This window comes from Cyanistes caeruleus, chromosome 3 (genome assembly GCF_971803275.1).
Source record: "Cyanistes caeruleus chromosome 3, bCyaCae1.hap1.1, whole genome shotgun sequence".
NCBI classification, from domain to species: domain Eukaryota; kingdom Metazoa; phylum Chordata; class Aves; order Passeriformes; family Paridae; genus Cyanistes; species Cyanistes caeruleus.
In genome coordinates, this window is record NC_141703.1 from 85,239,079 (window position 1) to 85,264,416 (window position 25,338).

The following is a 25,338-nucleotide window of genomic DNA, read 5'->3' on the forward strand; positions in this document are numbered from 1 at the left end:
TGGTGAGGAAAGGCACAAGTCTGGCTGTTCTCCAGGTGTGTTTATTTTCTGGCAGAAATTATGTCCCTATAATGAAATTGTGAGCTTCTGATGTGAAGTTAACACCTCTGCTTTCCCAGCTCTGGTTACAATGGGCACCACACTGCTCTTACCAGAGAACTCTAGTGCTACCAGAAGACCCAAATGTGCGTTGCGTGTCCATTGTGCTGGAGGCTATGCAGCATATGTTACTTCTGTAGTCTTTGTCTAAGTATGTGAATACCTGTGCATAAAGGATTTTGTGTTATGTTTTTTTCTTGAGGTTTTTCCCAAACTGCAGCAATTGGGTCTTCTCTCTTGGTTTTGAATTTTGGTCTGCAGAGGACCTGGGAGTCAACCAGAGACCCAAGAGCAGAGTGACATTTGCATGCCCAAGTGTGCTTTGTAACACAGGCAGTGGCTAGGGAGGCACACATTCACCACCTTTTTCTTTCCTCTCCCTTTCTGTCCTCTTTTGTCCCTGTTTCCCTCACGGTACTGTGTAACTCCAAGAGCTGGGGCAGAACTGTGACGGTGGGTTTGTGTTTTGTGCGTGTCAGGCCAGCCATGTGTCAACAAGGTGCCTCTTCCCACAGGGAATGCCGGAGCAATGGGCACGTCTGCTGCAGACTTCCAACATCACCAAGTCAGAGCAGAAGAAGAACCCCCAGGCAGTTCTGGACGTGTTGGAGTTTTATAACTCCAAGAAGATCTCCAACAGCCAGAAGTACATGAGTTTCACAGGTACCTGGTGATGGTCTCATGTGGATGCTTTGTCCAACTCTCCGTGGTCAGGGCATGTGGGGTTTCTTTTTGTTTAATCAACAAGTAGGTCTCTCTTTTCAAGGAAAATGTGAATGAGATTCTCTGGCTGCTCAAGCACCCTTCTTTTAAAATGCTGTTCTGTTAATCTGGATGCCTAGCATAGCTGTGAAAGAGGAGGTCAGTCAACTGGCTGAGCCTCCCAAACACATACTTTTTCTGATGCTCACAGCCAGCATCTGGAAGGCAGATCCCAGACTGCTGGGGCTGGGATCACCCTGATGGAAGTCCTTGGAGAAAACAGGCAGCTAAATTTTGCACCAGTTACAGTTTGCAGGGTGGGTGTGGACATTGCTTTTTGTGTACTTGGGGGATGAGAGTCTCTCTGCTCCCTTGTGCCATGGTTGAGGAATACACCTCAGCTGCCTGGTTGCTTGAAAATTGCTGGCTGGATTCCTCTAAAAGTCAAAACTGCCAAGGTTTTGTGCCTCTTTCTATAGATTATCTGCCCTCTGAAGAACATCTGCGAGCACCACTCCTTTTCCTTTCAACTGCAGCTCCTTCCCTTTCTAAATATTAACCCCTACATTGGTTCTTTTAGGTGTATAGAGCCATGTCACCAGATCTGGTACTAATTAGGAAGGCTCCAAGCAGGGAAAAAAGCACAAATATTCCCCATATGTGCCTGGATAGTCAAATGAGAAGCCCGTCATTGGCTTGTGAGGTCTTCTGTGCTATTCCAGCAAGTTTAGGTGGCTGAGACTGAACATTTTGCAGTTGGGAATCAGCTGCAGTGCCTCTGCTGGGGACTTAGTCCACTGATAATATTTTGTGCACATGGATGGAGGACAATATTCATTCGGGTTTTGCTCTGGGCAATTCCACCCTCCTGCTGCAGGGATTTGTTGTGACTCCTGCATTTGTCTGCATTTATTTACCCTCTGTTCCTATATCTTCCAGGGTTCATCTGGTTCTGGGAAGCTGGAGTTAGGGAACTAAGTCTGGGAGCAGCCTTTTTTCCTGCCTTTTCTAAAGAGAGTTTGTCCCGTTCTTCCCTCCCCACTGCTGCTGCATTTATAACTAATTTTTAATGGCATTATTGTCTGTCTTTCAGATAAATCAGCAGAGGATTACAATTCATCTAATACATTGGTAAGCCTCACATTGTGTCTTGAGTTTGGGGATTCAAAAAGCTGCAAAAACTACTCAATTACATGTTAACTTGTAGTTTGCTTAGTGTTTTAAAATCTGAACTATATATATTTGTATAGCCAGTACATATTTATAAAAGCAGGCAGGCTCCTTCACTTTTTTGTTCAGCTGATGGGGAATAAAGCAGATGGAAGTAGGATTTTTAGTGAATAATGAATTAGTGAATGGAAGTTAGTGAATTAATTAGTAGAAATAGCTCTGTTTGCATAGAAGTTTGTGTTTTCTATACCTAAAATTTGATAACCACTCTGCTGTCAGGTTTTATGTCTTTATAAACATCTGTGATATAATGATGTTTACTTACTAACCTGCAAGGTCTGATTTACCAAAGCTAATGTTGATTAACCAGACTAATCTCTAATAGAACAGGAAATAAGAGGTTCTCCTCCTCTCTGCTTGACCTTTACTCAGCCCTTGCTGGGGCAGGCACCACTTCTAATTGCTTTGTTAAGAGACATGATAAATTTCTGTATATGCCTGTGAGATGGAAGAAAAAACTTGCAGTTTAAGATGGTCCATAAAACCTCATAATTCCTTCATCTCTTGCTTTCTCATGGCCATGTCGTTACCTAGAACTGGCTTATTATGCTCCCTTCCAAAGGCAGCTTATTCAGATCTGATCATTTAGGACTCTCTAAAAAGAAAAGGAAAATGTTTCTGACATTGTTCATTATTACACGTCATTGTGTGTCAGTCCTCAGAAGTTTCAATATCTGAGGTTGGATTTTTAAGTAAATCCTGACAAAAGAAGTAGCTACCAGTCTACTGAGATAGCCTGAGGGAGGCCACTGAGTAATCTTTAATTTTGGGGATATTCAGGAAACTCCCAGAACACAGAGTTTCCTTGTTGCTTTTAACAAGCTAGGCTTTTTGTGTTATGTCAAGTGCATTTTGACAATTATTTGTCAGGATGATGGTGACTTGAAGTGTTTTAGGCTCAGCAAAATACTGTGTTGCTTTCCCTCTCTTTCTGAGGACTTCTAATACTTTTCCCCTGCCACTCTTACAGAAGTGATGATGTGCAAACAGAACTGGTCTAGTGGGTTGAGGACCTCACCAAATTTATTCTGAAATGTTTATAGTGTAAAGAATGTAATGAAATTCAAATTGAGTTTCAAATGTATATGTTTAAAACTACTTTCATTCCTAATCACAGTATTGCAGAAAATTCCAGATAATTTTTAACCACATATAAAACTGTTTTTAAACAAAACAAGTTTCTATTTTTCCATAAATTTTTATGTTAGGAAGTAATTTTAAAAGATATTTGAAAAGATTTTGCCAGATTCTGATTCCAAAATCTCACATTAATTAATTAATTCTCAATCACAGTACCAGAGGCAATGTTAACTTTATCTCCTAACTTTTGGAGAAAGCATTAAGAGTTTGATGCGAACTCTAGCATTTAAAGTCTGAAATCTTCATACTGAATGGTCAGGGTTTGAAACAAGCAAAAATCCCTAAGAGACAGTATAAATAGGGACAGATATTTCTAAATTTGGGTGTCCTAAAACTTGCTGGTCAGCTGTGTGGATGCTGGGAAAGCAGTGAGAGAGCCCAAGTCTCCTCAGGTCCTTGGGAAGAAGAGGATTGCTGCACTCAGGCAGATAAGGAGCTCTGTCTGAACAGTTGTGTCAGGCAGTGCTGGACTGCAGATCCAGTTCTCATGAAGACCCAGGAACCTTGGGTTTTGAATTTTTCAGACACTGTAACTCACCAACTTGTTCTGATTATTGTTTTTCTGCACTTGCTCAATTGCAGTCTCTGTTAGGAGCTTAATCCAGTGTTTGTGATTTTGTTTATAACATGTGATCGAGTTTTGATTTTTGCTATTTGTGCAACTCCATGCAGAATGTGAAGGCTGTCTCTGAGAGCCCTGCAGTGCCCTCAGTGTCTGAGGATGAGGATGATGAAGATGATGCAGCGCCGCCCCCTGTGATAGCTCCGCGACCTGAACACACCAAATCTGTGAGCACAAATTCTTTTTTCCAGCCTCCACTGCTGCAGTCACAGTCAGACCTTGCCTGTGACTCTGTCCCTCTGCATGGCTTGATGCTGAGCCCTTCTTGGGAGCAGGAGGGAGGCAGTGGGAGCCATTCCTCTGGCAGAGTACCTCAGTGTTGTCACTTGCCTAGTTATGCAGGGAGGGCACAAGTCCTTGATTAGTGGTGTTAGTTGCTAACAAAGCAGCTATAGAAATGCAGCCCTGACAACAATAGAAGTGTTTAAATCTTCACCTGACTTGTGTGTTTTTCTCAACAAAATTAGATATACACCCGCTCGGTGATAGACCCTCTTCCTCCGCCTACCAGAGATGTGGCCACCTCTCCTATCTCTTCTCCCTCGGAAAACAGCACCACAGCACCCGACATGCTGGTCAGGAACACAGAGAAGCAAAAGAAAAAGCCAAAAATGTCAGATGAAGAGATACTGGAAAAATTAAGTATGTCCTCGTTCTTTAAAAAAGTTAAATTCCAGGTCCTGCTGTGGTGGTTTCTCAGAATGCCAATAAGCTGAAATGTTTCCCCATTTTGCAATCCCTTACTGAAGACAGGAGCACACATTCACAACACAGAACTGGGGGCAGATGTAAGGGGTGAGCTTGAATTTAAGCTGAGCACCTTTGAGACTGTCCCCAGGGAGTTATAGTTCCTCAGGCTCTGCAAAACAAGCCCTGAATAAATAACATTTATTTAATGATGAAGTCTGAGATCATTCCACATCTTATTCTGTAGCTCTGAAGCATGAATGATTATATTGCGATGTTAGACATAAGGTGTCTAAAAGATGGAGAGAAAATTAATGCATCCCCAAGTTTTCCTTCCACGGTATCATGGTGTAAAGTGACTTGGTTATTTTTAAGTGCTTTAACATTTTGTGGGTAGCCAAATTGGTGTTTTTTTTTTCTCTGAGAAAAATTCAGCAAGTCTCTCAGTTGTGTTCTCGTGTCTTTAACATGAGAACCTTCAGTACAAGTCTTCACTCTGCTTCCTGGTGGTTTTGGGTTGTGCTGTGGCATATTTCAACAGCTGAACCAGCTCTTTCATGCAATTGATTGCTATCCTCAGCCTGGGCCAGGTTTTATTAGAGTAGAACATCTCTAATTCTTTGAACTACTAATCCTGTATTAGTTACATCCATGCCTTGTTTGTCTGTCAGTTGACTTAAATTGTGTTAGCACCTCTGTGCTAAGGCTGGCCTCTTTGGTTTGTGGGTATATTTGTCAGTATTTTAGGAATAAGAGTCCAGTAGTTAGATGAACGCTTAATCTGAGCATATAATTTTAAATTTTTAAAAAAATATTAAAATGGTATCTGAGTAACTCATGTCTCTAAATAAATCCTAAATTGACTTGATGGTTTATTAACTGGGGCTGCTTACTATTGGAAAACTCAGACCCATTGTTTCAAAACTTCACTCACTCAATTAGCAGGATCTGTTACATTAAGGATTCAAGACATTTTTGTGACCAGGTAGGGTGAGCAGCAACTGTGGCAGAAAAAAAGTGATAGTCTAATAAAAATACACCCGCTTCAGTCATGCAGAGAAATGTAAGTGCTACTTTTGGGAGTGTTGGGAAGCAGATGTACCTTCTAACACCATGTTTGCTCCAGGTGTCAGCTTCTATATGTGGGCTAGTCAGAAAAATGTTATGAAGTTTTAATCTTTAGTCTTAATCTAAGTAAAAATGTCTTTTCACTGAGGGCAATGGAGCTGTACTTGTGCAGACAAGCAGCCTTTTGACATTTTAGTTTGACATGTTACTAAAATAATTAAAACTGTAAAGCAAAACTATATTTACATGTACTAAATGTGTGCAGAGGTTAAAAGGAGGCTGCTCAATCTCTACCTCTCAGCAGAAACACAGCATTGGTGCAAATATTAAAGAATACTCACCTGACTCTTTGGAAGGTAGGAAACACCTCTACCCCCCATTTTAGAGTTAACAGCATTAAACTGCAAAACTGGCAACTGCTGCTTGTCACCACAGCATTCTGTCCAGTCTTTGCCTTGGGGAAACATTTGCAGTCTGAGCTTGTAGCCTGTGCTAGGCTTTGAGGGAGAATTTCTGAATATTTGTACAGAAATACCAGTCCTGAGGGCAGACAGAATTGCTTCTGTAATTGTAGAGTGGGTTTTGTAAAGCCAGATTTCTCTTCCTGCCCTCCTCTCCAAACATGGGTGATATTCCCTACCTCTACCTCTGTCTGTCCTAAACCCTCTGGATTTGGCTGCTTTCCAGTGGTGTCCGAAAATAGCCTGCTCTTGCTCTGCTTGCTACTGGATTTCTTGGCTTAATGACCATGAGCAGTTTCTTTGCCAATATACATCTGTTAAGGCTCAGCCCCAGAGCCTGTGAGAGAGCACCATATGTCACCAGCTTCGGTGACTTGCTAACACCAACTCGAATGCAGCTCTGCATCCCTTGATCCTATAACCACCCTGGTGCTGTTCAAGAAGAGACTGGCTCCCAGCTGAGCTCTAGAAATTGCTGGCTCTGGTTCCTTCACCCTAAAAAGGGTGTTATTCCTGCCTGCCGTAGGGGAGTTGTCAATATCAGTTAAAGTTTGCAGCCACTTGCAGCCCCGTGCTGTGGAACACCAGGCAAAGTGCTTTTCCCTTTGAGGAAGGCAGTGACAGACTTTCTTTTGGTGTTGGGAGAATGAGCTGAGATGGTCTCGGGTTGCTCTCCAAAACTGGCCGGATGCTGGTAACTGCTGCTAAAACCTGTGCTGGGTGTCAAGTTCCTGGAAGAGCAGCTGAGCGTTGTTCAGGACAGGCCAGGGGAGGTTTGGCTTTGAACGGTCTCTACCTTCTCTCCTGAGTTTTGCAGCCCAGTCACTGGGTCAGGAAATGGTTGTGGTTGTGCTGGTGCCAAAACATCATAAATACTTTTTTTTTCTGCTGCAAATTGTCATGGTGTAAGGAGATCTTTGACTAGTTTTATAACAGACTATTGCCTCCAAGATGATTGAGAGCCCAGCCTCCAAATTCAGAGACATTGCAGTGCAGGAGAATCTTAGGTCATCCAGGGTGTTGAAGCTGGGAGTGACTTTAAATAGCAGGTTTCCAACAAATAGTTATTTTTCCATGTGTTAGGCCTGTGTATTCCCATCCTGCACATGGTAATGACTGCCAGTGAAGGATAAATGTTCTTAACGTCTGTGTCCCATCATTTCTGAAGGGCAGTTCCGATACAGGGGAGTGCTGCAGCTGGTATGTGCACAAGTAACTTGGTGTCCCTGTGCCTCTGGGTTTCTGATGAGTGGTTCATGAGACACAGCCTGCTGTGGTCAATGGAGCTGTTCTTGCAGCTAGTTCTTGTAGCTGTATGAAAAAAGGACTTGAAGAAAATCCTCTTGGTTTTTTTTGATTTTTTTTTCTTTTTTTTGTAGGAAGTATCGTGAGTGTGGGTGATCCAAAAAAGAAGTACACGAATTTTGAGAAGATTGGGCAGGGGTTAGTATATGTTTCTTCTCTGTCCTAAACCTTTAATTTCCTTATGCTAAGAGGAATTCACCAAAACTAGGCTGAGTTAGCTTGCTGGAAAGGCTGTTTGGGATATTATGGAAAGTTTATTTTGTTTGGTTTTTTTATTTGATTTCTTGTTTTTGGTTGTTTTGCTGGGTTCCACATTCTCCCCAATCTTCTCCTGTTCCTGGCAAAGTGTCAGGGACTGGATTTTCGTGCAATTGTGTTGTAATGTAAGAAATTATGCCATTAGGTAATCAGGTTGATAAATATAGCTACAAGCAGGGAGAGACTTGCAAGACTATCTTCAATTTACAGATTTACCTCTAAATCATCTCTTCTCAAGGCTTGTGCTGTGCTCCTCTAAGCAAGGTAGGGGGGAAGGTAGAAGCTGTGGGAGAGATTGTACTGAGGCAAAACACAGATCTGCAGTCAGGTCCACGTGCTGAGGCTCAAACTCCTGTTTTCCTCACTACAAATGCCCTGATCCTGTTGCTCTGCTGTCATGTTGGGCATTCTGCAAGCCAGGGTAGTGTGGTCACGCCACTTGAAATGGAATAAACTCAGTCCTACAGATTGCTGGTTTAGCAGCAAGGGTTTGGATGACCACAGTGTCCCTTATTAGGAGCTTTTCTCTCCATAAATCCTCTGGCTTCTGCCCCAACAACAGCCTTGTCTCAGAAATATTTCAGATGATGTTTACCACTGGAATTATTGCATGTAAAGGAATGGGATTGAGAGCACTTTAGAGAGACAAGTGGGAAGGGGTATGTGTTAAGCTCTCACTTTTACTTTGAGACACTAATAAATTATTTTGTTTTTTCTTTCCTCTGCTTTGTGTAGAGCCTCAGGTACAGTTTACACAGCAATAGATGTAGCTACAGGACAGGAGGTAAGTGCTGCCAGAGTACCACAGCAGTGGATTTTGGATTGTGTCCCAAAAGTTCAAGTTGATGCTACAAAATAAAGACTGTCTTTCAGGGATTCATGACATTTTGTTTTTAATGAGGTCTTTATTTACTTACTAATGATACATGGTTGAGTGGTCTAAGCAGAGAACTGGAAAAAATGACTTCACAAGTTTTGATTCCTGAATAATTTCATATTTATAAAGATTCTTTCTGTGACTGTAAAGGCTAGAAGCAAATGTTTGGTCTGGGCAGTTCTTCAGTAAAAGTTTCTCTATTCTTCCTCAAGACTGCTGCCTGTCTCCATGCAAACTCTCTTATTTGCCCTCTGCTCCTTTGCTTCCTACACTTTTACTACTTAACTTGCAGAGAAATAGTTCCTGTCCCACCCTTTGCCCACTTAATTTCTGCCCTTGAATTGTGAGACAAGGAATGCCTGTCTTTTCTTTTTTCCCCTCACAGTAATAAAAAGTGACATGCTTATTGCCTGCATAATAAACTAATAGTGGTGGATACGCAGCATCTGTGGAAACCTTTATTTCTAGACGGAGGATTTTTAAAAAGATGAAAATTTGTGTGATTCCAGATATATTTATGGAGGTCTGCAACAATGTGTGCCTACTTTGCATTTGTACAGTGTAAGAGTTATTCACTAGTAGATTTCATTATTGTGCTTTTTGCTGAAATTCCTTCACCTCCTTTTTCAGTTCCTGAAGAATTAATACAGTTCAACTTCAGCCTTTAAGGAAAGGTTCTTATATTTATTTTGAAGCATTGAGAAATTTCATAGGAGGGGGAAGTCCTTTGATGGTTTTCTGCTTTCTTTCTGGACCCCTTGGGTGACTCCCATATGAAAATTTGAACTCTTGTATTACAACAGACTTTTAAAGCATTCCTATTACACTAGTGTGATCAGGCCCTGAATTTTTAAATCTACATTTGGGATTGCTGTAACTTTGTCATGTTGTTGCTTGTTCCTTTCTATGAATGCAATGAACTCAGGAGCTCAGTGCAGGGAAACACTGGGAATTTCTTTATCTGCATAAAATGCCTTCCCTCACTTCTTCATCTTTCATTCTTCTCTCTGGTCTTGTACAAAGACCAGCATGGGGTTTTTGTTTTTGTCTTCTTTTAAGTACTGTTTGGCAGCCCTTGTGAGTACTGTGGAAAACCAGCATGTCTGTCTGCTGTATGCTCTTGCCTTCTCATGTGTTGGGACTTTTGTATAGTCTTCCCTGCTATACTATCAAAATGCTAATTGTATCTATCTGTATTGGCACTCTGTGGCTTGTTTTTTTCAATCCTTGTTTTTGTGAGTCACTGTAGTTGCTGGCTCTGGTCCATTCACCCAGGCCTCTTTCTGTGCATGTAGCAGTTTTGTAAAGGCATAGTTTCACCTCATTCCAATTGCCTAAATATGGTACCAAAGACATTGGAGTCGTAACCTCTATGAATTATCTCTGCCTCCAGCTGTGCTGAGTAGGTTTACTGATTTGAAGGCTCTTCTGAGGGCCAGGTGCTCTCACAAAGTACTGATAGTGTGGAAACTTGAATACAAGCATTCAAAACATGTTGTAACTTTCCTGCTTTTTGCATACATACGTGCAGAGCAGGTCTCCTAAAACAAGAAGAAAGCTACTGAACCGAAGGGCTGCAGCTGACAAATCCATCCCTGTTGCTGTTCAGGCATGACTGGACATAAAGCTGACTCAAATTCATTTATTTTCAGCCTTTTATCTATTTTTATTGGTGCTTCTCTCCCCCAGGTCTTGTTGTCACAAAAGAAATAGTTACTGTCTTGAAGTACTAAGCATGGTTGTGTTATTCACCCATCCTACTTTAGATTTCTAGAAGCCAAAATTTGCATGGGAGCAGGGAATAAAAACACCAAAAGAAATTTCAGAAATTCCTGCAATAATGCTTTACTTGATCTCTTTTCACTGCAGGTTGCAATCAAACAGATGAATTTGCAGCAGCAGCCCAAAAAAGAGCTGATTATTAATGAGATCCTTGTGATGAGGGAAAACAAAAACTCCAACATTGTCAACTACTTGGACAGGTATGTCATTATTTGAAGGGCTCACAAAGGGAAACACTTCCTTGGCACACTTCTTAAGGGCTTCTGGCTCAGCTTAATGCAAGTCTAGGACAGCCTTGCATTACTTAATGCATGTGTCATTGTGGGTGTGTGGGTGGCCTCATTCTCCAGAATGAGAAGAGACAGGTATCTGAACCAATGTTAATGGGATGTCTAGGCTCTCTTTAGAGATGCTGGCAGCTAAGGTCCTGTCAGGACTCCAATTTTCGTCTCTCTCCTTTGCTAATTTTGACACAATAAACTTCCTGCTTATTTATTTTGTGTTAATAAAAGGGAAAAAGAAACAGTTTGAAATGTATTGTTTCTATTTGCTTTCCTCTTCTTTCTCTTTCCCTTTCTCTTTTCCTTTCCCTTTTTGATTCTGCAGTGCTGGTGTTCTGCTGCCAGAGGAGCAGAACTCCTCTGCTTTCAGGGTTAGATGTAGTCTTGTTCCTGTAACTGTCCACTGAGGTTTTGCACAGGAGCATAACAACAATGGGGGTGAATGACATGTGACGCATAACATGAGGTCAGGGCAGACCTCAACACAGCCTTGCAGTACTTTAGGGGACTTTTAAAAAGAGGGAGAGTGACTTTTAAGGCAGATAGTGATAGAACAAGAGGGAACAAAGTTTTTAGATAAAAGAGGGTAGATTTAAGTTAGGTATAATGAAGAAATTCTTTACTCTGAGACACTGGCACAGGATGCCCAGAGGAGATGTCACTGCCCTGGCAGTGTTGAAGGCCAGGCTGAGTGAGATTCTGAGCAGCCCGGTGTAAAGGAAGGTGTCCCTGCCCGTGGCAGGGGTTTGGGTCAAGGTGGTCTTTAAGGTCACTCTGAACCCAAAGCATTCTATCATTCCATGATGCCGAAAGCCCAGCAGGCAAAAGCATTCCATGGTGGTTTGAATTCACTGCCAACACCACGGTGCTGCATTGTGTCAAGCCTGTATCACTCACTTGTTAAAACTATAGCTCATTGCATTTGAGCTGCAGCACAATTGTCAGCCTGCTGCACTCAACATCTGAATGTACTAGTTCGGATGAATCACAGGTTTGCCTTATTGTATGGGTAAAGACTGCTTGGATAAGGTGAGCTGCAGACTTTAATCTTGGCAGCTTGGGTTTTTTGGAAGATACAATGAAGGGATGTGACCTAGAATCCCTGGAAATTTGAGAAAGGATTTGCACACTTTTTTGCTGTGTGTATGTCAAAATCTAATCAGCTGTTTCATTAATAGGTTTCTTTTGCAGGCTTTTAATGTCTTACCCAAAAAAGGTGGTACTTATATAAACTGCAACAGTTGCTCTGCTGAAATTTTGGTGCTGTGTCCCATGCATAGCCGTAAACAGCTACTTGGTTGAGGAGACAGAAAGTCTGCTCCTGAAATTTTTATGACAGAGGTGTCTGCAGGGAACTGATGCTGGGCACACACCCTCTTTCCTAGAGAGAGTAGAAGAATGCTACCAGTGTAAAATGAAACAAGTGGTTGTGAGTTGCATCTGGGCTAGAACTGTTATTTTCCTTTGGCTCATTAGAGGCTTTGTTTTGGCAAAACTGTTTGAGACATGCTCTTCTCATTAGAGAGCATCGCTGTGTGCATGCACTTGTCTTGTCTAGCCAGTGCATTCCAGCTGCAGGATAGCTCAGTGTCCTGCTGTTTTTTGTTCAAACTTTCAGCAATAAAAGCTGCTGCTTTTGTCCTCCATTTTTGCTAATCTTTTTCAGAGGGATTAGCTTTTGTTTGAATGGTACACATGGACAGAACAGAAACTGGGATGAGCATGGGGGTTCTTTTGCTGATTATGCCACTTCAGCTCTGCAACCGCAGGATACTGTTGCTGGGGAGCTGTGTCCCTCCTGCCCAGCCTAACATGCCTGTGCTTCCCAAGTGCTGAATTTGGATGCCACTTGCTGGCTTCTTCTGCCTCCTGCTGAAGGAGGTGGAGGAAGGATGTGCTGGACACTTTGGGTCCTGGTTTCTGCTTTGTGGTTCTGTTACGGTGTCTCGCCTTCTGAGTCCCTAATGGGACTTGCAGGGTAGTCACTGGCATAAACCAGTGCTCTCAGCTCCTGCCCTTATGCAGGGGTTTCCTGTGCTTTGTCCTCTGTTAACTGCATGGCCTACTTGCTTGTGGTTAAGCAGCTTTTCTGCTGTGGTCGTAGTGGCCAGTGCACACAGGTGTGCTGTGATATTTAAGACAGTGGGACGGCCTAATTCAGCTGTACTTGGGAGCTGGATTTAGAAGCAGCTGGCTCTGAAGACAGTGACACTAGTCTTCTGTACAAACAGCCACTTGTGCTGAGTTACCTGCTGGGGGTGCCAGTTCCTTTCTGCTGCATGAAAGAGGCCCTCAGAGCCCTGCTTCTAAACTCAGTCATCTAAACACAGGCTTCAGATGCCCAACTACCCTTGAGTTTTATTCTGAAGAACTCCTTAACTTAATAAACCCCCCAAATAAGTGGTGGCTTCTGTTACCCCAGCCCCAAACTGTAGTAGGGATGGATGGTCAGTGAATAAAGCCAAAGATGTAAGACAGTCACGCTACAAGAAGACACCGGTTTCTTTCCAGGCTACATTCACATTTGCATGTAGAAAGCATGTTACTCATGCAAAATTCTGTAGTGAATGAACTTGCACTTCTGGGCAACTCCAAATTCCATCAGTTTTATCAATAAAGAATGTATATTTGTGATATAGAGGGCTTGGTGAACAAAGTATCCTAAGGTATCTAAGTGGAGGCTGAAGAACACCTTATGGGATCAGACATTACCTGTTCCTACAGATGGATGAAGAGAAAGGTGTAGACCATATCCTTCTTAGAAAGATTTTCCTCAGGTTTTTCTTACTGCCAGCTTGTTTTGGAAGGTGACTGGATGACAATATGTGACACCATGCTGTGCCTGATGTTGCATCAGAGCAGCGTGTAGGTGTGTGGACTTCCTGGTGGTGTCTCTAGAACTGCTGAGAGAGTGGGTTTGACTCATGCCTACAGTGGGCAGCTTGGTGACTAAAGCTAGCAAAAGAGTGGAAAGATCCTCAAGAAAGTACCACCCTGAAATGACATTCCTTTGGTGGCAGCTGTCAGGGAGACACTGTTAATTTCACCTCCCTGTGTTTTATGCCAAATCTATCAATTATTGCGTTGCCAGGGTCTTGGCACATGTTTGTGGCTGCTCATGGCTCAGCTTTGGTTTCACAGTGTGGTTCTTGGCTCACTCCATCTGTTTTGGCTGCTATCTAAGAGAGATACCAGCTTGCTCCCAGCATGTGGAACCCAAGATTGCCATGCAAAGAGCCCATTCTGCCCTTATTCTTACAGTCAAGTGCATTTGGGCTGCAGAGAGTGCTACTGGCAATGAAGGGAAACCTCGTGATGTCCGTGGTGGGTGATCTGTCGAGAGGGGGATGATAAAATCTACAGAGAGCTTCATTTGCCAGAAGTGAAGAAGTAGCTATGGCATAGGGGCAGGAAGGAAGAGTGTGGGTGGAGTTGGGCTTTCAGAGCCCAACTGAAAGTAAATGACCCACAGAGTCAGCAGGAGTGCTTCTAAAAGCAGTTTTGCTGCTCCTCTCTCACTCAGATGGTACTGCTATTGCTGGGGTCTGTAGTGCTGAGAAAACAAAATGCCAGTGCATCAGCTTCTATTCTGTAGTGCAGTTTGGGACCTCTCTGCTGCAGGAGCACAGCCCTGTGCCCTTGGGCTTTGTATCCTGGAAGAATCTACAGATGGCACTTCCTACATAGTCTTCAGCAACAGCAAACCAAGACGTCCACTTTGTCTCTGGAATTAAAAGGTGTCCATAACTGTAACGCTGCTGTCATCCAGGTGTAGCTGAGACCATTAGTACTATTTAGGGGGATTTTTTTCATCAACTTAGTGTCAGTGTGTCCTTTGGGGGTAAATTCCACACCTTTCACACTCCTGTGATGTCTCACTCATTTCTGTCTACTTTTCTCGACAAGTTTAATGGCTTTTTTCTCCTTTACTATCGCTTTCTACTTAATTGTTCCCTGGTACGTATCCCAGCTTTTGCATTTGGCTCCTGAAAAATTCATTCCTCAGTAGGATGGAATATCAGAGTTTCATAGCAAAGCAAATGTATCCTTAATGAACTCTAATGCCAGAGGAAGCTTTTAATTAGGTTCTCTGCTGTCTCACTTTTGACTCATCTGTCCACTCATTTAAAAAATGAGAGGATAGGCTGAAAAGGTGGGTTTTCAAACTGATTACTCCTTCCTCAGGAATGTGTCATCCTGATGTATTTGTCATGGAAGTTTGTGTTGATGGGTCCAAAAAGAGGCAGAAATGGTTGGTGGTTTTTTGTTTTTGTGGGGGTTTTCTCGTTTTTTTTTTTTTTTTTTTTTTAATTATTTTTTGTTTGTTTTTAATGAGTTCTTGCAGAAGGCTTCGTCTCCTCTCTTCTACTTTTAGACATGAGTACACACACACACACACCAGAGAGGAATATCCCAAATGACTGAGAAAAGCCACTCTCATCTCAGCTGTCTCCTCTTCATCTTCCTAAGGGCCTATTTTAGAAAAGACCTGCCTTCTGGGGGTTTCTTTTTTTTATTTTACGTCTTTAGAATTGCTTTTTCATCCAGTAAGTTCTACTCCTTTGCCTTTGTGAATGATTCTGAAATTTTCAAACCAAATCACAGACTAGTTTGATAATATGGAAAAGATAGAGGTGATTTTCAAACGCAAGATGCTTTATAAAAGAAGTGCTCTTTTGTGACTGACTGTGGGTAGCCCTCTTTTGTGTCAACCAGAGCTGTCCCTGGGCTGAGGCAAAGCAGTCACTCGCTTAGGACAGCAGGATGCCAGGAATAACAAAGCAGCCCCCACCTCTTCCAGTTCAAGAGCCCTCAGAAGTCATTGGTGTGTGCCAAATACCTGGGTTGAATGCTTGGACCCCATCCTTCAGTAGTAGCTCTTTGCCTTCTCTCCCAGCACCAGGAGCAGTTGTAAGGTCCAGTCTCCATCTTAGTCTGCATCCTTTCCATGGCAGAAAAACTCAGCCTTGTGTTTATGGACAGCAAACTCGTAGCCAGCTCTCTTATCATATCTCTCCTCAGCCTTCTTCTCTTTGATCATTTGGGTTGTGATTGGATGCTCCCATGTGCAGAAAGCACCAGGAGTTTGTGGTTCCTCAGTGCTGCTAAATGCAGCTCTTGTTTTTATTGTACTTGTAAGAGAGCTTTAAACCCCTGTGCATTCTGATTTTAAAATCTGGCTGGGGCTCTTCAGTTACCTTGTAGGAGAAGAGCTGTGGGTGGTGATGGAGTACTTGGCAGGAGGCTCCCTAACGGATGTCGTGACGGAGACCTGCATGGACGAGGGACAGATCGCCGCCGTGTGCCGGGAGGTGAGGCAGCGCTCGCGCTCGGAGGGAGCTCTGCTTGGCAATGGGACACAGGCTTTCCACAACCTGTCAAAGACTCCGTGGAAATGTTTCCAGCTTCTGTACCGTGACAGTCATTCTTTTAGAGGATGGATTTCACTTGTGAGGTTGCAGCACACAATTCTAATACAAGATGTTTCACCCCAGAAGGAGGAACTAGAGTGGAAAATGGGGGTGGGATCCTCTTGGTTTTGTCTGTTCAAGTCTTTCAGGACTAACTGGTCCTCCTAGAGCTGCTGATCCCATTGTGACATCTCTCCATGGCCCTGCACATACTGAATATATGAAAGGTCCTAACACACTGCACCCTTACTACTAAAAATGCACATTCTGTTTGAGTCCTTTAGTTGGCTAATTGTGACTGGTAAATCATTTCATGCACAGTAAGATTATCTCAATTATTTTTCAGTGTCTTCAAGCCCTGGAATTCCTCCATTCAAACCAAGTTATTCACAGAGACATCAAGAGTGACAACATCCTGCTGGGAATGGATGGCTCTGTCAAACTAAGTATGCAGGGAACATTACTGCTGATGACTTATCAACCTGTGCCAGTTATCTGCTCTGGGCCAGGCACTTTAGGGAGATGGGTGTTTGAGGTGCTTGATGCTGTCATGATGAACAGGCTGTAGAAATGCTAGTGTAGATATATCTGTGGCATTTTTTTAATGGAGATTGGCAAACACAAATTCTTGTGAACCAGACTTGAAGTGAGGCTTGGGCTTCGTTTAGCTTTGGGCCATCTGTTTATGTGAACTAAAATAACAGTATTTTAATGCTACTCCAGTCTAGAAAGCCAAGTTGGAACATGTAAGGCTAGAAGTCTTTATTTATGAACAACCTCTTCAATCTGGAAAATACTACAGGTACTCAAGGGACAGGGGAAGTGGAGGGAGAATTGAAAGCTGTGTAACTAAAAATCTTTTAATCTTACAACGCTAAACCAGACTAGAGCCTAAATGTTGCTTCCTCCTTGTGGTATGACTAGTAATGAAAATCTTGGGACTGTTCTGTCCCTTGGGAGCTAAGGTAGCAGTTGTGCTTGTCATTGTCCATGCAGAGAAAAGCCTGGAAACCAGTGAATTATCATCTTCCACCTATGGCTTTAACAGAATGGTGCTCCCTTTTTCTTCCTCTCAGTTCTGTTGGCTAGTGCCCAACAGGCATAAATAAATCTATTTTTGTCAGCAGCAACAGCAGATATGACTCAAAATTCTCAGAGCGCTGATATGCTGAGTAAGAAGGTGGGGTTTTTTTGCAGATAATTGCTTTTTAAACTATAGCTGCACTTTGATAGAGCCACATCTTAGGAGTATTAGCAAGGAATAACTGATGGGGGCCAAAATGCTCTATTCTTATGGAATAACTTCTTTGAGCACGGTGTGCTAGTACTGGACTGTAGTTTAAAGTTGGAGAAATCCCTGTGGATGTGATGCAGTAACCTTCTGGATCTGAGCTGCTTGTTGGCTCTGCTGGAAATTTGCCCTGTTTATGAACCATATGTCCTTTCCTGGTATTTACCCTTGATGAAAACTCAGCTAGGAATCAGTTTAATTTTCATCATTCTGCCTAAAATTAGACCTGTAATGCCATAGCGGGTCAGAATGGGCGGTGCATCTTGCTGTGTTGATTCTGCTGGGCTCTCAAGAACAGATTTAGTTTTCTTTTGGTGAGCCAAATACAAATAAGACATAGGGTGCAGCAATCTTTGTGTGAAGGCCCTTTATCTTTCCCTCTGTTCAAAGAAAACAGTCAATATAAATGTAGGTACTTTAAATTTATTCTGAACACTCTTTGCTCTATAAAATAAATGCTGTTTGAGGGATGATATGTCTACAGGGGAAGTACTACCCCTTGGACTGAAAATATCACCAGACAGTAGAGTGTGTGGTCTGGGGTAAGTCATACTTGCATTAATTCCTGATTTCACATACCCAGGGATGGTCTTTAGACCATACATTACATAGCGTGTAACATTTGTGCAATGCTGCAGCACAGTTGAGTGTCTTAACTTCTGTGTGTGGTTATTTCCTGATCCCCACCTTTCACAGAGACAAGTCAGCAGCTCCAGAATCCTCATGACCTCAGAGTCAGGTTTAGAAACTTAGCTCTAAGCACCATCTTCTGCATTAGCCACAAAACCATTCCCCCTGTCACAGTTGCAGCTGCAGCACACCAGACAGTGCAGCAGGGTAAAGTGTAGCGTAGCTCTGGTGTCAGTAAGGGTTGTTTCTGGAGAAATCTGCTGATTCCTATGTCTTTTCCCTCCACCCTATTTTAATTTTCCAGCTGACTTTGGCTTCTGTGCCCAGATCACTCCTGAGCAGAGCAAACGCAGCACTATGGTGGGCACCCCATACTGGATGGCACCTGAAGTGGTGACACGGAAAGCTTACGGGCCCAAAGTGGATATCTGGTCTTTGGGGATCATGGCCATTGAGATGATTGAAGGAGAGCCCCCCTACCTCAATGAGAACCCTCTGAGAGTAAGTAACCCTGCTTTTCTCCTCAGGTCTTCACTAAGCTGCTGGTGAAAATGAGCTCATGTGAATCCTCCGGTGTGATTTCATCACCTGCAGCTCCATCTAATTGAAACAATTCCGTGGTCTCCTTAGATGTCATAGTGAGAACACTGAGATAGTCTTAGTTAAAAGCTGTGGTTTGCTCTGGGTGGCAGAGGTGTGGGTTCTATGAGTTAGATCATGCACACTCATGACTTTCCACTTTCTGGGATGCTAATAGAGGCAGAAGTTCCACCTTAAGGCAACAGAGCAGTCATGTCTTGAAACTTTCTACCCTGTGAATGAGAGAATTCTCCTCTGAGCAACCTGGTGAAGTGGAAGGTTCCCTGCCCATGGCAGGGATACTGGAACTGGGTGATATTTAAGGTCTTTCAACCCAAAATATTCTATGTTTCTGATTCTATTCAATTCTATTCTAGTAGGAGCTTTTTCTTATGGGCAAATTGTTCCTCCTTGCACACTCTAAGTAAAATTAGAAGAAAACCCTTTAGACAGGGTTTAAACCTCCTGATGTCTTTCCTTTGTTTAATTATTAACAAATGGAGATATGCTGTCAGCATGTAGGACATCACTGCTCTTTAATGTAAGCTAGGTTTATGGTTTTTTCCCCAGTTACATGGGTTGGAGTGATCTAGAAAAATTCTCTTTTTTTTTTCCCATCTCTTGCAATGGAAGTGATTTTTGGGACAAATGCAGCAGCCAAGAAGAAATATATGAATATGTTTTATAAGAAATAAAACAGTGTTAAGTTAAAGTAATAATACTTTGGCCTCATTTAACTTAATTTATGCCAACTCCCAGGCTATCAGACTGCTCCCATGGGATGTGTTGAGTGATGTGCTCAAAAGGCCTGTATATTAACAAGTCTCTGACAGAATTCTGCTTCTTTTGAAAATTCATCCAAGAAGTTTGTCACATGAAATCATGAAATGGATGAATGTTGAGTCTCTTGATTCTCAGAGGAGGATGTGTGAATGCTTTATCCCCAAGCAGTAGCAAAACTGCTTTTTTCTGCAGGATGTTAGAAGATGCCAAAGGGTCTGTTGGTCATCTTTTGTAAGAAGCCAGCTGCATCTTAAATATGTTGATGCTTTAGGCCTTGTGCACTCAGGCAAAGTACCAACAGAAAAAAAATCTATTTAGTCAGGGTTACCTTCCCATGAGGATGTAGTCACTAGAGGAGTAATGGTAGAGTCCTGCCAATTAACTTCCCTATGTAAACAGGGTCTGTTTTGTCCCTGTTTCAGGAATGTTGTTTTTGTCCTTGTAATCCCTTGAGAGGGCCATAGGATCCAAACCCAGGTTACGAGGGTAAAACAATAAAGGATTGGTAAAACAATAAAGGGCTGGCGACTATTCTGTTTGCTGAAATGTAGGCATTGATTAGTGACCCTGATAAGGTGGGGTTTTTTCCTCCCCATTGAACTGTGGGGAGGGAGTGGAGAAATGGGTGTCTCTAATCCAGAGATGGGATCTAATCTTCATAACCTCCTGTTTCCTGGGTGCTTGTTTTTGTCTCAGGCCCTGTATCTCATTGCTACTAATGGGACTCCAGAACTGCAGAATCCAGAAAAGCTTTCACCCATATTCCGAGACTTCTTAAATCGCTGTCTTGAAATGGATGTGGAAAAGAGAGGTTCTGCAAAAGAGCTGCTACAGGTAGGTGATGGGGAACAAGACTGGAATAGTGTAATCACACAATCCTGAGTGAGGCCAGGCTTAGTGATGAGATCTGCTTTGAGGTCTTAAATACTGCATCAGCTGAAAGCACAAGCACAGCTAAGGTAACCTCTCAGGAGAAGAAAAGCAACTGAAAAGCACAGCTCTCAAACATAAATCTATAATAAAGTGATAACAGATTGCTCCCTTTCCAGTACTGGCTACTGGCAGCAGCTGTGCAGCGTGTTCTGTGTCCAACCTCAAAAAATAGCTGCGTCCCAGGCCTGCCAGATGCTGAGCCCCCTGATTCCCACGGTTTCTTCACGTGGCTGGCCATGACACCTGTGTGTTGTCACAGTCTTCTCATGCTTGTTCCAATGTGGACAGCAGGAAGGCTTCTAGCTATCTGATATTCTGGCTGTCTCCTTTTGGGAGGAGCGATCATGAAGCTCTTTGAAATATTCATGGCTTCAATTGACTGGAGCAGTTTACTTTTACCACATTTTGCCTGATACGACTCCTTACAAAGAGGATGGAACAAAGCTTGTGAGATATCTTAATTATAGAGTGGCTTGGATTGGAAGAGACCTTGAAGATCCTCTGGTTCCATCCACTTCCTCTGTCATGGGCAGGAACACCTTTCACTAGACCAGGCTGCTCAAAGCTCCATCCAACCTGGTCTTGAACAATTCCAGGGATGGGACATCCACAGCTTCTTGGGCAACCTCACCACCCTATAATTAGATATTTCACTGAAAACCTGGTGTCTTAGTCTGAACTCCCAGTGAAAGTTGAAGCTCAAGCTGCCAGGATTTTTACCAACATGGATGAGAGGAGTGGTTTGTGTGTTCTTTTTGTCAAAATTTGCCATGAGGGTGGAATATGTAAGTCTTTGTAAAATATATCTGTGATCAGGAACGCTCAGACCTTATGTATCAGACAGTTTCCATTTTTTATTTTCCTTTCTCTCCACTAATTTGTGTCCTAGGCTCAGACTTGGATGTATTGCTGCCTTCCAGACTATAAGGAAACATAAATGTCTGACAGTATGCTAGTAGTTGAAAGATTTTTTTTTCTTCTGGACTTTTCATTCCTAAAATATCAGAAAGAAGTTATGTTCTGTTCCTTGGAGCAGGAGAACATTCTGGCTGTAACACTTCAACCTGTTCTTAACTACCTTGTGGCTTCTGAATTTTTACATTTTGTTTTGTTTTTTTTTTCCATCCTGAAGCATGTTGCCTTGAGGGATTGATCCCTTCTGATGCTCAGAAGTCTTGCAGGTTATAGTTGCTTTTTGTTTTCAGAACAGCTTGTGGACTTTTGATAATCAATATTGTTTTATTTAAAGAAGAGCACCTGTATAGGAGGCTGAATGGTGCTGTGTTGCAAGCCCTGTGCTGCTCTCCTAAATTTCAGCTGCTTTGTAAATTTATGATATCTTGTAGAAAGCAAAGGCAATGCTTTCTCCAGACCTGTGACAACAGGGAAATGAGAGGGGATTCCTGCATGGAGCCCTGTGCCTTGTGTCTGAATCACACAGGTTGGTTTTTAATGCACCTTTTTCCACACTGGATTTCACTATAGATTTTGCAACTTTTAATTACCACGGGGAATTCACTGAGTTTTGTTTGATCTCGAGCATATGCAAACATTAGATAATTTAGCATGTGTTGGGTGCAAATCTCTTAATTAAATTTTGTCACAATAACAGAGCTTCTGGATTCACATGTTCAGAGACTAGAGTAGGTTCTTAGATTTCATATGGGTTTAGGTGAAAATGTTTAGAATAGCCACTTCTGGGGCATGTTCTGAAAAACCTAACCATTTTTTCTTTTGTTTTGTCCTAGCACCAGTTCTTGAAAATTGCAAAACCTCTATCCAGTCTCACTCCTCTGATTATTGCAGCTAAAGAGGCAGCCAAGAACAACCATTAAAGCGGTGAAATCAACAAGAGTCATCATGTCAAGGCTTTTAGATGTTCATTTCAGAGACTGAATTATTTGCCCTTCTCCCTTTCTGCTCCTTCTTCACAGGGGTGTTCTTAAAACTTTGACTTGCCCTGAAGGGTGGCAGGGGCATCGTTCAGTGTACGTGGAAGGGCACACAACAGGGATGTGACTGATCTTACAGGGTGAACTGTACTTCCATCCTCGTGATGGGGACGAGAGGGGAAGAACATTTTGTATGGGTGAGAAGATCTTTCCGAGAGCGTCTGAACCTGACCTACAAGTAGTGAAGCCAGTTTGTTCTCATATTTCTTATGGTGTTTATTTTTAAAAATAATGTGGAGCCTTAGACCATGTTTATCTTAATAAATTAAATCTTTTGCTGGCTGCATTTTGCCTGCTTCTGCCAAGCTGCTATTGCACCACAGAGGCTGCTCTGTGCTTTGGATGACTCGAGGAGGGAAGGAAGCAGGCAGCAGCAATGTGAACAGCTGTCAGCTGAGAGGGGAACGAGGAGGTGAAGGTGCATCCCTCCTGCAGCACTGCTGGATGCTTCGAGGAAGTATGGACAAAGCCTCTGTGTGCTTCCTGCAGCCACTGAAGAACTTAATTCATGGATGGTCTCTTTGCCAAATTGTATGAACTGCCCCCTAGTCCTCCCTTCCCCCTTTAGTGACAACTCTACTAGTTAAACAAATCTTGAATATTTTTTTGTTGTTCTAGGAAATAAATCACAGGAAAAAACTGACAGGGAACTCTTAGGGTTATTTTATCAGTGCTGTGAGGCTTTTTAGAGATGTTGCCCTGTGTGATTAACAAACAGAGCAATTACTATTGTAAAGACAAGATTTGCCCACAAAATATGTTGAAAACTTGTTTCTTAGAGCAAGTCCAATGGAAAACAAACTGGTAATGGATGCTGCTTTCTCTATGGAGATGTGGGGACATGAATTTTTTTTTAAATGATGGTTTCTTTATGCTACTGATTTCTTGGGTTGCCAATATTCTGTAAAACAACAGGAAACCTGGAACTACTAGAAGAGGGATTGGTTGTAAACACTGGGCTTATGTTCAACTGTATACTGATTTTTAATAAAGTGACTGATGCATTTCTTAACCTGGGGCTAGAGGAGAACTGGACAATTCACTGTCACCAGACAAGTCTGTCATTGCTCATATGGCCACCAGGTTCTTGAATGTGTTGGATGAAGTAATTTAACCTTGTTTCTTACCCCTTCTTCTGCAGCCCTTTGGGGACAGTGAGTGTTTCCCAAGGGCGTGACTTTGCACATAGATAAAATCGATACAAAAAATGTGCATTGTAACTGTGAGAGCTGCTTTCTCTGTACTGCTTTGGTCCCATATGGGGGGAGCTCCAAACCTATTCTGGAGCAACCTCTCATCTCTCTGTTGGACAGAAATTCATTCCATCTTGTTGAGACCTGCTGCTGGCTCAGTCCTTGCCTCCCTGGACCTGGGCTTTGATTAAATATATTTTTCTGATTGGCTCCACAGTTTATGACAGCTCTTACACCAGCTTTAGTGGGTATAGGTGCTTTGTGAGTTCTTTTGCTTCTGAGGGGCCTTCTCCCATCCTTTGTGCTCCAGGGTGGTCACTGTTTGACAAAAGGCTGAGGGGTGAAATCTGTTGCCCAAATTTGCAACCTCTCTCCCTTTGTGTATGTATATTTCATCTCCCAGAACTAGGAGATGTTAGGTTTCCTCTCACAAAGCTTATATCCAAGGATGAGGTCCTTGGGCAAAACAGTACAGCTGCCAACCTGGAAAGGGATATGATCTATTGATGAGCTCATCTGCTTGGAGCTTAGATGGAGATGGTGAAATAGGAGGGCCACTATGTTTAAATAATTCTCTTTGAAAAGGACTTTGTATTCCCTCTGGAAGACTCAGGATGGCATATGTGGGAGGAATAGAATTAGTGTCTAGCTCTCTCCTGATCTGAAATCTCATTTGACTGTCAGATTTGGCAATTGACTATTTTTCAGACAAGGCAGGGTTCAATTTGATCCACAATGTGTTTAATGTCTCTGACTTCTCTTTGATTCCCTTCCCCACTCCCTTCTCTGCATCTCATTGAGATGAGAACCTTAATGCAGATGTGCCCTGTCTATGAGCATGCACGGGAGTTTATTTTCCTGCAGCAAGATTTCTGCTAAACTTCCCCAAACAAGATAGAAAAGGTTATTTTTATGTCTTTTAAGCTGCTCTTCTGGATCCTCTATTGCATAATGGAAAGGGATCTACAGTGACTATTTATCCCTCCTTTCACAATGTGCTTCTGTCTCATCGGCTTCTACATTGATTTGGTCCTGCCTGGTTTCTGTTGGCTGCTGGAGAGGATTGTTGCCAAAAGCCTTTCCTTCTGCTGGGAAAAGCTGCAAGACTGTGCCTATGCTTGTGTGTCATCTTGTCCCAGGCTGTTTTGTCCCCACTCGTGATGGGTGGGTGGGAAAAGGAGGCGATTGCTACAGTCTGCCTGGACCTAGTTTCCAGTTACCAGACACATCATATTTTTGTGTTCTCAGAAAATCCTTTAAAAAAAAGTGTAATTAGCCTAATCTTAGGAGAATGGGTTTATTTTGTTGTTCTGAAATGCATCCTTTCCTCTCCTTTTGTGTGTGAGTTGCCCGGAACCAGCTCCTCCGTTAGCTTTTGAAGAGCCCTTCCTGTCTATGGCACACTCCTGTCTACAGAGGGCTCTTAAATAGTGACCTTCTGACTTAAAATCTAATATTCAGGGCTTATTTTTCTGAGAATATCTTGTCCCTGCTGTTACTTGAAAATGTCTACAACTTGACAACTTCTTTGGTGCCTTTTTTTCCCTCCTAACTTTCTCTTATTAACTGATTTCCCTGAGTTGAAACCATTTTTAATCACAGCCCTTAATTATTAATTTGCCTGCTAATATTAAAGTTCTCTCCTCCATATTAGAATATTAAATTTCAGAAAACTTTCAGAAAATTGATTTTTTTTTGAGGGATCTGAAGCAATCTTATACCAGAAGTAATTTAATATCCTACAGTCTACAATGGGCTTGGTGGAGGGAGAGGCTAAAAGACATCTTATTTTCTTAAACACAGATTATCTTATTTAAGTATCAACTGGTATCTTCAATAGGACTTTTCCTGTGTTTTAAGAGTGGGCATTGATTTGCATTACTTTAGCTATTAGGATTTTTAGGGTTTAGAGGTTTTCTAAACAAACCAAATTTTATTTGGGTCCAAGAGTTTTTGTATGAGAGGGGTATGGAGACCATGTGAGAAGAAGATGGGTTATCTGGGCAACACTGTCAGGCACATGATTCTTGGAGTTGTCCTGTTCAGGGCAAGGA

General features: G+C 42.5%; 1 protein-coding gene across 26 annotated transcripts in view; it reads left to right on the forward strand.

Moving 5' to 3' along the window:
* Positions 1-23,103, forward strand: part of PAK1 (p21 (RAC1) activated kinase 1) — a 97,195-nt gene extending 74,092 nt beyond the window's left edge. For all 26 annotated transcript variants that reach the window (XM_086882362.1, XM_086882364.1, XM_086882344.1 and 23 more), the window contains 12 exons: positions 615-762; positions 1,895-1,932; positions 3,844-3,960; positions 4,261-4,435; positions 7,389-7,452; positions 8,308-8,356; positions 10,319-10,431; positions 15,707-15,824; positions 16,270-16,369; positions 18,149-18,345; positions 19,903-20,040; positions 21,888-23,103. In XM_086882362.1, the coding sequence (XP_086738488.1) occupies positions 615-762; positions 1,895-1,932; positions 3,844-3,960; positions 4,261-4,435; positions 7,389-7,452; positions 8,308-8,356; positions 10,319-10,431; positions 15,707-15,824; positions 16,270-16,369; positions 18,149-18,345; positions 19,903-20,040; positions 21,888-21,974 (1,344 nt within the window). In that variant the 3' untranslated portion in view covers positions 21,975-23,103. The remainder of the gene's footprint in view (positions 1-614; positions 763-1,894; positions 1,933-3,843; positions 3,961-4,260; positions 4,436-7,388; positions 7,453-8,307; positions 8,357-10,318; positions 10,432-15,706; positions 15,825-16,269; positions 16,370-18,148; positions 18,346-19,902; positions 20,041-21,887) is intronic.
* The last annotated feature ends 2,235 nt before the right edge of the window (positions 23,104-25,338 follow it).